The sequence below is a fragment of the Mesoplodon mirus genome (genome assembly GCF_964341445.2).
Source record: "Mesoplodon mirus genome assembly, chromosome: 16".
Lineage (NCBI taxonomy): Eukaryota > Metazoa > Chordata > Mammalia > Artiodactyla > Ziphiidae > Mesoplodon > Mesoplodon mirus.
The window spans coordinates 36,017,271-36,034,366 of record NC_138992.1 but is presented as its reverse complement, the minus strand read 5'-3'; the positions used below and the strand labels follow the sequence as shown (position 1 = coordinate 36,034,366).

The 17,096-nt window shown below is 31.8% G+C and overlaps 1 protein-coding gene across 9 annotated transcripts in view; it reads left to right on the top strand.

Moving 5' to 3' along the window:
- VPS13B (vacuolar protein sorting 13 homolog B) overlaps nucleotides 1-17,096 on the top strand; it is a 791,361-nt gene that overhangs the window by 108,662 nt on the left and 665,603 nt on the right. For all 9 annotated transcript variants that reach the window (XM_082600778.1, XM_082600779.1, XM_082600780.1 and 6 more), the window contains one exon: nucleotides 5,733-5,857. In XM_082600778.1, the coding sequence (XP_082456904.1) occupies nucleotides 5,733-5,857 (125 nt within the window). The remainder of the gene's footprint in view (nucleotides 1-5,732; nucleotides 5,858-17,096) is intronic.

The window sequence follows — 17,096 nt, the reverse complement described above, 5'->3', positions numbered from 1 at the left end:
CCATAACTGCAGACACTCAGCATTAAAGATGAAACAGGCATGCCCTATCCTCAAGGAAAATGGTCACCAAACCTATTGGTCACCAATATGGTTGTCATTCATACTGACATAAAAGTTATTGGAATAGTTGTTTACCACTACTATTTGTTAATATGTTAAATGCTCACTTGAATTTCCAGGGAAATGTAAAAGTTACAGTGTAGTCTAGATAAAGTTTTGGTTAGTTTGACTACAGCTATAATGGATAAGTTAAATGTCCCAGGAAGTCAGGTGTTGGGCATAGTATAATATATGTAGAAAAACTTTTCATCGGTATTAAGAATATTGAATACTCTAAAAAATAAAGTCTTTAGTCTTGACCATTTGATTACATTAAAAAAATTCATTGCATTTCTGATGCTTCTTCAGTGGCCTAGTACATTTTAAAAAAACTTTCAGGACTTGGTAGAGAGTTTTAGTTTTGTGACTGTTTGGAACTGACTAAAAATACCGATTTGTTTTAAAGTTTATAGCAGTTCATGTTACTTGGGATGATTACTGTAACCTTTGAGGAAGTTTTCAAAGTTTAATTTTCATTATTACAGTGTTGAAATATTACATGGAGGATTTAAATGTCTATCTCATGTGTCTTTGGCATTTTAGGCTCAAGTAATTTTCAATTAAGTACTCAAATAAATGCTTAAGTTTTAATTTTGTGTACGTAAATGTGACTGTATTGACTATTTGACAAAATAGTATATAGTTCCCACTTCATGTAATGAAGTTTATTAATTGAGAGTTGGCAGGGAAGAAAACATGCAGGTGAAACTTTCATATGTCTTACCAAGTCCTCTGTATTTAAATGCTAAACCCATTTTTGAATAAGTGTGGCATCAAGTAGCTAAGACATTGAAAGGCACCTAAAGTTTGATAAAAAATAAGTTAGTGAAAGCATTATGTAAACTATAGAAAAATATATAAATTTAAGGCCTTTTACTCATAAGGATCAGCTATGGCAGATGCTTCAGAGAGATCAGGAAGGTTAGAGTAGAATCAAAACCCTTTGAATTTTTTGGATTTGGGAGTTTTTGACCTCTAGTAAATAGTTTTCCCTGGGGGTTTCAAGGAATTGTGCATTCACACATGGCTGGTGGATATATAATTGGTATCATTTTGGAGAGTGCTTTCGCAGAATCTGATAAATTTGAAAACATATCTACCTTACACCCATCCATTCCAATTTTCAATATATATACTATAGCAGGGGCCAGCAGACTTTTCTCTGAAGGTTCAGATAGTAAGTGTTTCAGGCTTTGTGGGCCAAGAGGCAAAATTTAGGATATTGTGTAGGTACGTAAATAATAGAACAAATTTCCATGAATCTTGAGTTGACAAAATTCAAAATGTAAGATAGGACTCTTTTTTTGTAATACAGTTTTACTAATGAGAGGAAGGAATTCTTTTTCTTGGGATAACATTTCACCTAATTGGGGTTTCAACTTAGTGTTCCCTGTCATCAGATCAGTTATAAATGTACATGCGTAAAAATTATTCTTAGCTTGTAGGTAGTACAAAAACAGACAGTGGTTGGAGTTTGACCTGTATACTGTAGTTTGTTGACCCTTGTCCCAGAGAAATTTTTGCATATACAGATACGTACAGCTAGACGTCTATAAATACCCACATGGATAGCTCTCTGAGGCATAATTTTTGGTGGGAATGTCAGGAAGCATAATGGTATATATAGTATGATGCTATTTATGTAAGTTAAGGAAACAAAATAGGGCTAAAGATTGTTCACAGATACAAAAGGGTTTATAAAGGTATAACAAAAGGGTGGGATACGTTCTGAACTCCTGGAAGTAGATTTGGGCAATCTGGGCATCTAGGCTTGGTGGGGGGCCAGTGAGACTAGTGTGAGGGTCATGGATCAGGTAAACTTTAGTTATGTTGTAAGGTTTTTAATTTTTAAATAATTTTATTGAAATAATTTACATACCATAAATTCACCTTTTTTAAAGAATAGAAATTAGTGATTTTTAGTATTTTCACAGAGTTAAAGCAACCATCACCACTATCTAATTCCAGAACATTTTCATCACCCCAAAAAGAAACCATTAGTATTTACTCTCCATTGACTCCTCCTACCCCCTGTAAACACTAATCTCTTTCTGTCTCTATGTATTTGCCTATTCTGGATATTTCATATAAATGGAATCATACAACATATGGTTTTTTGTGGCTGGCTTCTTTTGCTTAGCATAATGTTTTTCAAGGTTCATCTATTCTGTAACATGTATCAGTACTTTATTACCTTTTTATGACTGAATAATACATTGTTTAGATATATACTATATTTTGTTTATCCATTTATCTGGTTGGTGGACATTTGTGTTGATTCCAATTCTTGGTTATTACGAATAATATAGTTATGAACATTTCTGTATAGGTTTTTGTATAAACACAGGTTTCATTTCCCTTGGGTATATACCTAGGTGTGGAGCTGCCTGTTCTGTGGTAACTGTATCTTTAACATTTTTAGGAACTGCCAAACTTTTTTTTCCAAAGGGATTCTTGCACTGTTTTACTGTCCCACTAGTAGCGAATTAGGGTTCTTATTTCTCCACATCCTCACTGACACTTGTTACTACTGTCTTTTTGATTTTAATCATCTTAGTGGTTGTGAAGAGGTATCTCCTTATGGTTTTGATATATGTTTCCCTAGTGACTAATGATGTTGAGCATTTTTTTTTTCATCTACTTCTTGGCCATTTGTATATCTTCTTTGGAGAATATCTATTCAAATCTTTTGCCCATTTTAAAATGAAGTTATTTTGTCTTTTTATTGTTGAGTTGTAAGCATTCCTTGTGGATTCTGAGGGATTTTATTTCATTAAAAGTATAGGTGACAACATGACATTCATTTAAAAAATCCTGGGTGATGAAAAAAATTTCTTATTATTTATTGTTTCCTCACTTAAATTGTTGGTGGAAAAAAATTAGGAGAAAATACTTAATTTCTGTACATAAGAAAATAATATAAATATCAGTTTCAGTCCAGAGTTTTTTTGGTTTCAATGGATACATGAATAGAAACTAGATTTAGAGGGTTTAAGGAATGAGTAGGCAATGAAAAAAAAAAAAGTGGCATTTTCCAGCCTACTTTTTCAAGATTTTTGCTGATGACGGATGAGAAATGGAATTTTACTGATGGTTGGAGGGGAGAGGTAGTGATGAGAAAGATTGTTTTTTCTTTAAGAGTAAGTGGCGAATCAGCCATATTTTTTTGGAGAGGGGAAGCAGGGAATAGAGGGAGGAAGCAAGGGAGAGTGAAATTGTGTGCTAATAGATGAGCTAATCAAATGAAACATCATATTGCTGTTCCAGCAATAGGTAATTATGAAGAAGTCCTTTATCCTTTTTAGACTTCATTTTCCCCACATATAAAATGAGGTGATTTAGTTAAATTGTTTTCTTATTGGATTCTTTAAAAGGTGGCACTGCATATTTAACTTTTCATTTAATGTCATGTGTAAGTCATCTTAGTCAAGTTGGCATTTCCTTCAGCTAAAACTTCTGTTAGTACTTGCACTTACTGCTTCATACATTCTTGATGCCTCAGACTGTTGGTTTGCAGTGTTATTAATAAGTATTTTTATTCTATTTCTGAATATATGAACAATCCTGGTGAAAACAACCTCAATTCATACTGTGCTTGTTTTCCTTTTTCTAGATAGAGTATTTGTAATCTTGGTCAAGGGTTGTTGACAAGTTATTCGGTTATATAGGTATTGTAAATCTGTGTGTCTTACTGCTGTGATTTAAAAGAGAGAGTTGAAATTGGTTATTTTGAAATAATTATTTTTGATGGTTATTTTGAAATAATTATTTTTGATTTCACTGTAATTTATACTTGCTTGAATGTTCTCCGGAGTCATCTCTGGACAACATGTACATTTAGTAAAAGCTTAAAAAAATTACAGAATAATATGCAGGACCTTCCCCAAAGTCCTTTGCAGTTCTGCAGACAACCAGCAGGGGATCTCCTCAACACCCAGTTTCCATCTGAGTACATTAATGATAGTGTCTGTGATTATACTGTTGGGACATTTATAGAATATTAGAAGGTGGCTTGAGAGAGTTCTTAGTTGAACACAGATAATCTAGTTTGATAAAGTATTACCCTGATTCATACTCCAGAAATATTTGGAGGTTGGGCATCATTTCAATAATCATGCTTTGTATTAAGTGATATTAATAATTGCAAATTTCAGAAACTTTTAAATATTGACCCTTTCAGGGAAATATGAAATGCTGAAATTGTACAGTGCCCAGAAGTTCTTTGCATATAGTGTTGCTTAGAGCAGGTCTTCAAAGAATATAAATGTGGAATGACTTAATTTTTAAGGCCGATCAATTAAGTATTAGAAACATGCTTTTTTCTTTTTCTTCTCAGTTCTTTATTTCTTGCATCTTGGTTAATAGTGGGATTTATAGGAATCAATAGGTATATCACTTTCATTTTTCTTGTTAGTAATTAAGTAGGTAAGACTTTTGAAATGCAGTTTTTCTTTGAAAGTACAAAATTCTAACTAATGTCTATTTTCCAAAATGTTACTTCGTTCACTGAAAACTGATGTTACAGGAAAAGATTTGACATTGTCAGTTTGATGAATGGTAGGAGCAGAATAGCTTTTTGAAACCGTTTGGAAGCAGTTTAATATTACTTTCTAAGAAATTGATCATTAGTTTATGTTCATTAAATGAAAGTATTTTGCATTGGAAATTAGTTACTGAGGTATATTTTAAACATGTTTCACTGTAGAATTTAGCAGCTAATATTAATCCTAGAGTTAAGAAAACTAGTGCTTTATAAACCCAAGGAATAAAAAATAATAATGAAACATAAATGTTGGGGTTAAACGGCTTTTGCATGTTGTTGGAAAATAGTAACTCTTTGTTTTGTATCTCTGTGTGTCAGTGTTCCCTGTTTGAGACATTTACTTTATTGAAAATAATGGAAGAAGAAATATATTCAGTTCTCTGCAACGTTTCATGTAAAATGTGATGTTACATTGATTCTTCCTATTAAGGCAAATGTAGTTTTCAGGAATTTCAGGGAATGCTTATAAAATTTTTGAGTGTGATCTGCTAGTTTTAAGTATAAACTTATAAAGAGTAACTTATGCCATGTACCAAATTTCCTGAGGTGACAAACCTCAGCCCTATCATTATTTTCACACAAAAAAAGGAAAAGATGTAACATTATTTAGGATATGTTTGGATATCCTTTTTGTGTGTGCATACCGTAAGTTGAAGGCAAAATACTTTCTAAGATTGTTTTTGTTGTAGTTAATGTTCTTTTAGGAATAAAATGATATAACAGTGATTTATTAACAGTATCTGTGATGTGCACAATGAGTCAGTTTAACAGAGAAATGTGCATTTTAGCAGGCAGTAAAATGCTAAATGAGAATTATGCATAGAAATAAAATGTGAAACCTAAAATTGTTCAAAAGAAGAGTAATCTTGCAGGGATATGAAAGAAATATTGTGTATTTAAATTTCTTAATTCTGACTTAGTTAATGTCAGATTTAATAGAAGAAAATGTTGATGTTTGGGAAGTGGAAAAAGACATGAGAACATATTTAGTGTGCAGCTGTTGTAGAGCAAATTGAAACTGACGTATTTCATCCTGTGCTTACTAAAACTTTGTCTCTGTGAACGTTTGGATCTTTTCTTTTTGTTGCAGATATTTGGTTTCCAGGCAGGACTGACCTCTTTGGATTGTAGGGGATCTTACTGCATACCTGTACCGATTATTCCCTCTTTCAGCACTGCTCTTTATGGTAAACTTCTGAAACTGTCCACATGCTGGTAAGTATTGTGTTAACGTATGGTTTATGGTAATTTTCACTTATTATCTTAGGAGGGGAAAACCCCCAATCATATCTGTCTTATGCCAGTGTGTTAGTTTTATATAAAACCTTAGAAAAATATGTGAAGTTAATACTTCATGTATCTTTTTTTTACTGAGACGTTAAAAATCTCTTTTAAATATCTGAAATCTATTAGGTTATAGTATTTGTGGTGGTGATAACTGTTGTTGGGGTAATAACTATCAATCCATATTGCAGCTATAGTAAAATGTTGCTTTTTCACATTGTATAGGAACTCCAGGGCAAGTACTTTCTTTCTTTTTTTTTTTTTTTCTTTTTTGAGAGGTTACAAAGATTTTTTAATAAGTTGCAAATTAATATCAAGGCCAAAGTATTTTTCAACTAAGTAACAATTTCATGTGTGTTCCTAACCACTGAGAAAAGTATATCCATGACATAGATTTAGTATATTTGACATGTCTGTTTACAGTCACTCTGCCTTTGGGCAGAAACTGATTTTAGTCCTTACTTTCATTTAGTATTGGCTTCATTTATTTGGACGTCATTCTTCCTGAATTAAAAGAGATTTATAGAGAGTCAGTAGTTACTAATCATACCTTTTTCTTTTAGTTGAAAGCAGTGTTTTTAATATTAAAGAAATAATTGTTTAAGTATATGAAATAAGATTTAAATAAATGAAATTATATTCTAGTGAAATATTTCTGAATTTTAAAATTTGGATCATTTCAATTATTGGGAATACATCTTTGCTTTTTCCTCCTAATTAGTATTAAGCTTATTTTTGTAGGGTGTATTTTCCTTAGTTATTTATGAAAAGCAACCTAACTTTCAGAAAATAGATTCGACTTCTTTATCTAAAGTACTTCATTTGTTAAAAATATAGTTCCTTTAATAATATATAACTTTTAAAATGAAATTTGTAAAGTAAATGCTAACATTTTCAAAGAAATTTGCCTGTTGATTCAGAAAATTAAAAAAATATAGAACTTGAAGTTAATTCAGTCTTGGAACCAGTTCTTCTATAAAGTGAAGTCACTGTTAAATTACTTTATTCTTAATTTCTCTTGGTAAGTTTAATTTTGTCCTTAGTCATCCATAGTCCTCATATGGCACTTATGCTGTATAGAGATTCACTTTTCAACTTTTTATTGTTGTTTACATGTTGCATTTGAGCCAAGTATTATATTCTGATCTATTACAAAATACCATGGGATATGTCCCAGTTGATAAGTCGATATCAACTTTAATAGGTACTTGTATCTGCTGATTTATTTATCACTCATGACCTAAAAGTTTATTAGATACAATGCAGTTCACCGTGGGAAACACTTAAGTTCTTTTTAAAAATAAAACAGCCAAAATTTCCAAAGTGAATTACAGCCTTTATATGAAAAAAGTTGAATATTTAAATAGGTAAGGCTTATGTCAAGGATGTGTAAGGCTTACTCTAAATATTGCCAAATTTGGTTTAAAATATATCTGCTGACATCTAAATGAAAATATTCCAATTAAATACTAAAAGCATGAGATCACAGAATGCTAATATTTATTTGGATGTGATTTGCTTTTTTTGTAGTTAAGACCACTTCTACATTATTTCAGTGGTATTTTTGTTATGCTTTACAGAAGTATGTTGTTTTGAAATAGTTTCTTTAAATTGTTTTCCTTAGCAAATACAAAGTAAACTATAATTATTCTTAGCAACTCTAAATTGAAAGTAATCAGTACAAAACTCAATAAATTGAGATGTATCTTAGTTAAATGAAATGAATAAAATACCAGATAAAATACATCATATAATACTTGAATTAAATAGAAATCATATGAGAACTGAGAATTCTATTTAACTGTTGCAGTGAGTGAGGATTATGTCAGCTCTGTCCCCATTCATGGTCTCTCCCTTCCTCAAATTATACAAGCTGTTTCATTTGGACTTTTAAAATTCACATTTCACAGTTTCTTAAAGCACATTTATGAAGCTGTGTTTATATTTCATGCAGTAATGAGAAGAGCATATTTACTACAGGCCACAGCATTTGAAACAAAGGCATTTTATAGCACATTGAAAATTTTTTAGTTGGTACGTTTGAGTTAGTAATGAAAATCTAGATTTTACTTAAATCAGCAAAATAGTGTATACTTTTTGTTTTAAAATATTTCTAAATTGAGATATTAATTATATATGAAGCTGCAAACAAATAATATTTAATTTAATCAGGTTTGGTAATTTTTAAAATATGTGGCTTAACTAACATTTAAAAAAAGTTATTTCTCTCCCATTTAAATGTTCATGTTAATATATTTTAACCTGAATGAGCAAGCTATTACAAAACTCCAGTTTCTTAGATTTTATTTTTTTTCAAAATATTTTGGTTACATTGTACCTTTCATTCTATATTACATAGTTTTCAAACATACAAAAATAAACTTTTCAAAAAATTTTTTTTCTTTTTTTTATATCAGGTTAACTTTAGCTCTTTTAGTTCCTTCGAACAGCACTGAAATGTATAGGGTGTGGTGAGAAAAGCAGTGACCAATAATAATTAATGACATAAATCTTGAGCAGTTAATTTAAATTTTAACTTGACTCTTTTTTTGATATGAGATATTTAAAAAAGGGCAGTAAATGGTTGGTTAAAGGACAATAAAGTATCATAGCATTGTTTTTGCTAGCAGAATTAAGCATTGGTCTACTGTCCATAGTTATTTTAAAAATTTCTACAGTGATAATGCTTTTAGATATATTCTTGGCCTTAACATTTTTTTCAAAACAGAAATGATAAACATTTCAACTCTTTCAAAATTTCTGATTTAAATATTAATATCTTATAGAAAAGTGCATATATTACGGTGTTTCATAACTGAACTGAACGCTTGGTAACCAGCTGAAAGATAAAGAAACAGAATATTATCAGCATCCCAAAAGCCTCTCTCTTTCATCCTCCTCTAGTGTTAACCATTATCCTGGTATCTAATAGCATATATTCTTGGATTTAATATAAATGGAATCATACAACATATATTCCTTTTTTGACTGGTTCTGTCACTTAAAATAATTTGTGAGATTCATCTATACTGTGTAATGTAGTTTTTAGATAGTTTGCCTTTGTCACTATACAATGTTATATTGCATGAACATTGACGATTTACACATTCTTGATCTGCAGTTTTAATTTAAAAATAGGTGCCTGAAGTTTGTGTCAATTTCTTTTTTTATTCCTTTGCCATTTTTTCTTTCCCTTAAGATGCTTCAGTTGTATTAGGGGACATTAGATGTCATTAAATATTTTTCATTTCTCTGTGTCTTGATGGGCATTGTGCTAAGTGTTGGGATTGGGGAAAGAATAAAGTAGAATGCAGTGAGGGTAAAAGATATCCCCTCACCAGGAAGACTTACAGTCTAGTAGGGGAGGACACAGACACATATGAAAACAGTTGTCATTAAATTGCAAAATTGAGGCTTAAGCAGAATGTCTTTCTTGTTAGTTTAAAAAAATTAGAGAATTTCTCTAGGACCTCAGGAATGGCTTCAGAGAAGTGGCATTGGAATTGGGCTTTAATGGCTGAATCAGTTAGATACCCAGGTATTCAGAGGCTGGTTAGGGTGTAGAGGCTTCTAGGTGACAATATTGTCTGGACAAAGTCAGGGTTAGTCCATTTAGATCTGTGAAGGGATGCAGTGGGGGAGGAATTTGGAAGACTACTTTGGGCCTGGACTTGTACACAAATAAGGATGTCTACACTTTTTAATATGAACACTTAAAAATAGTTAAACCAGTTAATCAGATATTCATTAGTCCCATTACTTTCGGATCAGGCTGTTAAACTACAACCATAATATAGTTTCAAGTTCACTTTCTCCTATAATTGAAGGTTCAAAAATGTGATCTTAATTATAAATAAATTTTGGAAGTTCAGAGAAAAATTACTTTGGCTTAGAAAGTCATGGAGAAAATGGAGAAGGTAACTTTCAAGCAGGTTATTAAAGAATGGGTAGGATTTGAAAGAGAATACTGTACTTTTTTAGACAGTGTTAGGCACTTAGTTTAACAAAGTTTTCATAACAACCCTGTGAGGTTAGGTGATATTCGCTCTTATAAAACTAAAAAAACTCAGAGAGGTTACCTAACTTGTCCAAAGTCACATAGTGGCTGGACAAGGATTCTCATGGAGGGTTATTTGATTGCAGAGTCCTTGATCCCTTCCTTACCCGAAAGGAGTGAAGATATAAATTATATTTTGTTAATCATCTTTGAAAAGCTCAATATACTTTCTTGCCTTATAGTAAATATGAATTTCCATGTGTAGAGAGGCTAGTTATGATAGTACAACTAGTAAGTCGGAATTCTCCTAGTAGCAATGAATAGTATATAGGTGCTACTGTGCTGCTCATCGTGTAGAACTGAAGTTTATTAGAGTTAGGTGGAATCTTAGATATTATCTCAATTTCTGAGTCTTTATGACGTAGCTTTGATTTATTGTCATCTATCCAAGGCTTGAACATTTTATTCAAAGGGAGTTAGCTACTTTCTGAGGCAGCCAGAATCATTGTTGGGCGGCTCTAAAGCTCTTCCTCATATTGAATGAAAATCTGTTTCATGTTTCTTCTTTTTCATAATTATTGCTCATTTATGTCATGAGCCATTTTCATACTCATAGGAATGTGGGAAAACACATTTCTTTACAAGATTAAGGGGTCCATCTAAGTATCCATTCCTTACTTAGCACAGTGCCAGATAGCTTGGTTTTGACTAGTGAAGTTATGGAACAGTTTATTTGTGGGAGGAAGATGCTTCTGTGGAACCTGTGTTTGAGTTCAGTGTTCAATAGGAAATACAGGATTTGGTGCTAGTAGGTTCATGGTTTTGATGGGGAGAGGTGATCCTTTCGCCTCCCCGAAATGGAAACTGAAGCAGCCATTTTTCTGCTGTAACACCAGAGTAAATGCTTTTAGGTTTAATGGAAGGTGGGCCCTTCAAGTATAACAAAAATGCCCATAATATTTATTAGCAAACAGAGAATAAGTAACCCACCCAACAGGACTGAAAATGGTGTTTGCTTAACTGCCCAGTTTGAGGCCTTAGGAACATAGAGTTGGGTGTTTTTAATGTTCCTGGAGATAGATCTTTTTAGTTCCCTTGTTTCCAAAGCTGTGTTTATTTTCATCTGTCTGCTTTTGTGATTCACATTCTCTGTAGCAGAATGTCTTAAAACTAGTAAGATTTAACTGAGATGTTAATTCTCTTATCTCCACTTGAGTGGCAGCAGGCTGATTTTCAGCTTTGGTTCTTCTGGCGTCTGGAATATGATTTCATGGAATGTTTTGAACTAAAAAGAGACACCGACATCATCTATTACAATCTTCTCATTTCAAAGATGAAAAAACTGAATCCCAGAGAGGTCAAGTTACTTAGTTAAGAGCACACAGTTAATATCAGTGCCTCGATTTGATTTTCATTTTCTTGATTCAGGGCTCCTTCAACTGTATCACACCGCTTTAAAAATTATTATTATTTTAATTTTTATCGTGGTAAAATTTTCCATTTTAACCATTTTTAAGTGTAAGTTCTGTGGCATTAAGCACATTCACGTTGTTGTCCTGCTGTTACCACTGTTCATATTACCACTATCCAGAAATTTTATATTCTGTACCCATTAAAACAATAACTCCCATTACTCCCTTCCTTCAACTCCTGGTAACTACTATTTTACTTTCTGTCCCTATGAATTTGACTATTTTAGATACCACATGTAAATGGAATCATTGAATATTTGTTCTTTTGTATTTGGCATATTTCATTTAGTGTAAAGTTTCAAGATTCATCCATGCTATAGCATGTATCAGAATGTCTTCCCCTCCCCCTTCCCCCCTCCTTTCCTTCCTTTCATTTCTTTTTAAGTTTGAATAATATTTCATTGTATGTAAATACCACATTTTGTTTATCTATTTATGCATCAGTGGACATTTGGATTATTGCTACCTTTTAGCTATTGTGAATAATGCTGCTGTGAACATGCATGTACAAATAATCTGTTCGAGTCCCTTCTTTCAGTTCTTTTGGGTATATACCTAGAAGTAGAATTACTGAATCATATGATAATTCTATGTTTAATTTTTTGAGAAATTGCTATTCTGATTTTCACAGCGACTGCACCATCATTCCCATCAACAGTGCACAAGGCTTCCAGTTTCTCCACTTCCTTACCAACTCTTGTTATTTTCCATTTTTTGATGATAGCCATCCTATTGAATATGGAATTATATCTCATTGTGGTTTTGATTTGCATTTCTCTAAATATTAGTGGCTTTTTTTGAAGTATAGTTTGCATACAATAGTATGTTAGTTTCAGATGCACAACATAGTGATTCAGCATTTAAATAAATTATGAAATGATCATGGTAAGTCTAGTGACCATGTTACCATACAAAGTTTTTACATTATTATTGATTATATACCTTATACTGTATATATATCCCCATGACTTATTTATTTTATAACTGGAAGCTTGTACCTCTCAATCCCTTTTACCTGTTTCACCCACCCCCCTACTTCCTCCGTCTTTTCAAGTACTTATTGGCCATTTATAATCATCTTTGGAGAAACATATATTTAAGTCCTTTGCCCATGTTTAAATTGGATTGTTTTTATTGTTGATTTGAAGGTGTTCCTTATATATTCTGTATATTAATCCCCTGTTATATATATGTGATTTTGTAAATTTTTCATCCAATTCTGTGGGACTGTATTGCTTTTCAATGTTAAGTCTGTCTACTTTAACTCCAAAGCCAGAAGCAGAGTTTATCTCCTTTATATCATTTACTTTTTGTTTGAAATGTTAACTTTTAGATTTGACACAGTTTTTCTTAAGAATTGGTATAGCTTAAGCAAGTAAAAAGTGGTAATGTGTTTATTTGGAATAGGTCTACTTAATTTGAGGAAGAGAAGAAAGAGATGAATTTGTTAGAATTCTTTGGGTTGTTTACAAGTTTATCTTCACAGTATTTTTTGCTCTTACTGTTTGTGAGATGGCTTACTTATAATAGATCGTTTTTCTGCAAAATGATTTTGTAACTTCTTGTGGTATAGGGAGATCTTTTTCTGCTTAATTTTCTTCTCATGTTTTAAAGTTATATATATCTGTTAAGCTCTGCAAAAGGTAGATATAGTGCTTGACATATGGAATTTATGTCTTTAGGTTATAGACAAGTTCAGTACTGCAAAATAAAAATTAAAACAAATGAACAATTAAATCAGATGACGATTCAGCTCGTTACTTTCTTTTATTCGGAATAGGTTAGGAGGACATAGAAGGTTTTAGAAATAGCAGGAAGGTTGGGTTCTTAGTATCTATTTTTAACATGAATTTATAAACACCTCATGGTTCCCATTCCGGGTGGACATATATATATATGTCATGTTTTGAAATCCATATGCATATTTGCTTCATCACCTTTTTTATTAGCAATAAGACTTATTAATTATGGAAACTTTTTAAAAAAATAGGTAATGCTAAAGGAATCCAAAATTATTTTCGTGAGTATTATTTATTAAAAAAAATACTATCATAGCCCTAGTGCTCATTGCTATTCAATTTGAAATTGAAGAGAGTGTTGAAATATAGCTCTTTGAAGTATTATCAAATGGTAAATCAGTTCAGCCAAGGCACATACTCTGATTACAAATTATTTCTCTAGTGATATTAACGTTGAGTTTAACAATCTGATGATAGAGAATATGTTTTAACAAATACAGGCAGATATGAACACTTATCTGTGTATGGTCACATAGCTAAACATTTCAGGATAGGCTGGGATTCATATGTTAGTCTCTGAAAAATCCAGCATTGTTTGCTTTTTCGCTCTGTCACGTCCTCTTGAAATGGACATACATTGCAGATACAGGTTTCTGCTTCAAAGATAGGTGAATCAAGTGAATGAAAGATAGGCGAATCAAAGATTTCTTCATCAAAGTAAGATTCAAACTTATCGAAATATGTGAATGGCATCTATTCCAATCAAATAGCTGCACAGTTCTTAAAAATTTACAGATCTTTTAAAGAAGCTTAGGGAAGTTTGAAAGTGAGACATACAGCAATCTTCATTTGTCTTTGGCTCAATTCATGCATTCATTTTGTGTGTCAACTTTGAATTTCCTTAGAAAATACATTTTTTTGTCCATCTGAAATTTTAGATTGAGCGCACAAGAATGTCCTATCTTGTGAGACCCTAAGTGTGGGGTAAGTCCAAATTTTACAGCCTTAAAGGAAACAAAATATGCGTGCTTTATTTTATCTTATTAGCCTACATATTAGAGATGGTTAAACATGATCACAATGAAAATAGCCCATCTGATCAATTTCTCCATTACATCATATGGTAAATTTGATTTGGAAAGTTCATAGTGCAAACTGTTCTCATTACAGTTTTCTTTTTTGATTTGGCTAACTTGCTGAATTTTTTTTTCTTTTTTATTGTAATAGCTCCCTTTGTAGCAAATGGTTAGGTCTTACTTATATTGTGTACTAAGGTGCTGTATTTTTATATGAACTGTAATCTCAGGTCAGGCATACAACAGTGGACTCATGCTGGATGCTCTGTACTTAATGTGACTTAATCTTCCATCTTATGGGATTCTGTGTTGTGTGACTTGCCCTATTAATGTAGCCATCTTTTCATGATAAATCAAGCATTTCTTTGCATATTTCTTAGAATCTTTTTTTTTGTTTTTCTCATACTGTTTTTGTCTTCTACTGCCTTTTTAAAAATGCTTAATTCTTCTTTTGTGTCTTCATCATGTTGATTAAAGCAGGGAAGCCTGACCAGAATAGACAGGATGCATATTTTCTTCAATTTTTCAACAATGTTCCCCAATCAGTTACAGTTTTTTTTTGAAACTCCAGGGAGTTTTTCCACTATGTTTGTCTGCCTTTTTGCATACTTGAGCTTGTTCTTTACTATTCATTCAGGTCTATTCCACAGATAGGTGATGAATGCCCAATGTGTGCCATACACTCTGCAGGGCCTGGCTAGAGATGCACCAATAAACAAAATAGGCAAGATACCTGCCCTCATGTCAGCAGAGAATACACAATAAATTAAAGGAATTTTAAGGAGAGAAAAACTGCTTTAAGAAGCAATATATATTGTCTTTTAAAATCTAATTATAAAATTGTCCTTTTTGCTGTTTTAGGCCTTGGAAGGATATGCTTACATAGTTTTTAATTGCATAATATTTTAACATTATTCAATATTTTTCTATTTAATTTTTATTAATGATTTATGTTTGAAGTGAAAACCATCTAATTAGTATTAAAGCAAACAGTGATTGGAACTGAAATATAGGTTCCTACAGATAAGTGAAAACTAATTGAATTAATAAACATATTGTTTTTTTTTTATTTTCCAGCTTTATATAAGCTTTTCTATAAATTTGATTTCTCAGCAGTTACTTTAACATGTACACAATCTCCAGTATTTATGGAGGTTAACTTATATTAAGGCCTTTAAGATCTATTTATGAAATGCACATATTTTTTAACTGTATCCTTGCTTTATACTCTTAACATCCACTTTTCTACATTATAATGTTTAGTGTGAATATACCTCAAAAATCCATAAAGTCCTTCTAATTAAAAGCTTTTTTAATTGTATTAAGATAATATGTTCATGTGAAGATACATTCTTTGACTACAAATTACTGAGATTAATTTTTCTGGCAGGACTTTCAGAATATCATTACTTCATCATCACAGCTCATGCTGATAGTTACTTTCTATATTCATTGAGAAATACTTGTATTTCTAATTTACATATAATTTATATTTGAAAAACTCATGAACAGAGTTATTTTTCAACTTATGTGTCTGTGAGAAATTTGTGAGAATTTTAATAACATAGATTTAATATTAATAATAGCATATGTGTGCCAGAAGCAGTGCTAAGAGTCTTATATGCATTATCTCTTTAATCTTCATAGTAACGTTATGAGAGACACACTATTATATACATTTTATGCATATCTTTGTCTTAGCTTCTGAATGTAATACATCTATAAATAGTTAAGCTAGAATTCAATTTTAGGTTTATTTGAATCCAGACCCAAGATTAGCAGTTCCTTCCACCATTGATGAGAGAGTGTATTGCAAGTTGGCATTAAGATCGCATCCTTAGACATCCTTTTATAGGAATAGCTTTGCCAACTTGTATTTATGTTATAGTTTTATTAAGGCATACTTTATATAATATAAAATTCACCGTTTTCACGTGTACAGTTCAATGATTTCTAGTGACTTTACCAAGTGGTGCAACTGTTAACATAAATCAGTTTTAGAACATTTTCATCCCTCCAATAAGATCCCTCTTAACCCATTTACATTTAACCCCCATCTCCAGCCTTAGGTCATCACTAATCTCCTTTCTTTCTCCATATATTTATCTTTTCTGTCATGTAAATAGAATCATACAAAATGTGGTATCCTGTTTCTGGCTTCTTTCACTCACCATAATGTTTTGGAAGATCATTCTTAACACAGCATTGTCAGCAACTAACTCGTCTTTTATTCTACATCTCTATGTTGCTTTCTTTACCCGGGTAAAATGTATTGAGGCTTACAAATAACTGTCCTTACCGTTATCCAGAGATATTTAAATTCCAGAGTTGGATGAGGGGGTTTTAAAACCTTGTTACAGTTGCTGCTGTTAACTGTGGTGTTCTAAGAATATCCTGTTGTGTCATTAGCCCCTTCTTCAATCTCAAGTAGACATAAACTTTTGCCATAATTTTTGAGAAATTATAGAGGTGGGGTTGGTGTTTGGATTCCTTCTTGCTCTGTGATTATTGGTATTAAAACTCATAAATATAGAATTTAATCTGTATCAGGCTTGTCTGTCTTTCTCAGGGAGATGAATAGCTGGTAGTAGGTCCTTTTTTTTTAATCTTTGGTAAATTAACTCACTTTGAAAATGTCTAGTCTTGTCACTATAGCACTTTATGATTTTTGCATCTTGACTAGTTTTATTTTTCACATCTGCATTTATGCCCCAGGACCTAGCATATAGTTGATATAAATATAAGTTAAATGAACCATTCTTGAATATCTTATGTTTTTATTCTCTCTGATAAATGCAAACATTCAGATATATGAGTGCTCTTGGAGTTTCTATTTCTAGATGTTAGTTTTTTCTTAGTTTCACTATGTTCTTTCTTTTAACTATT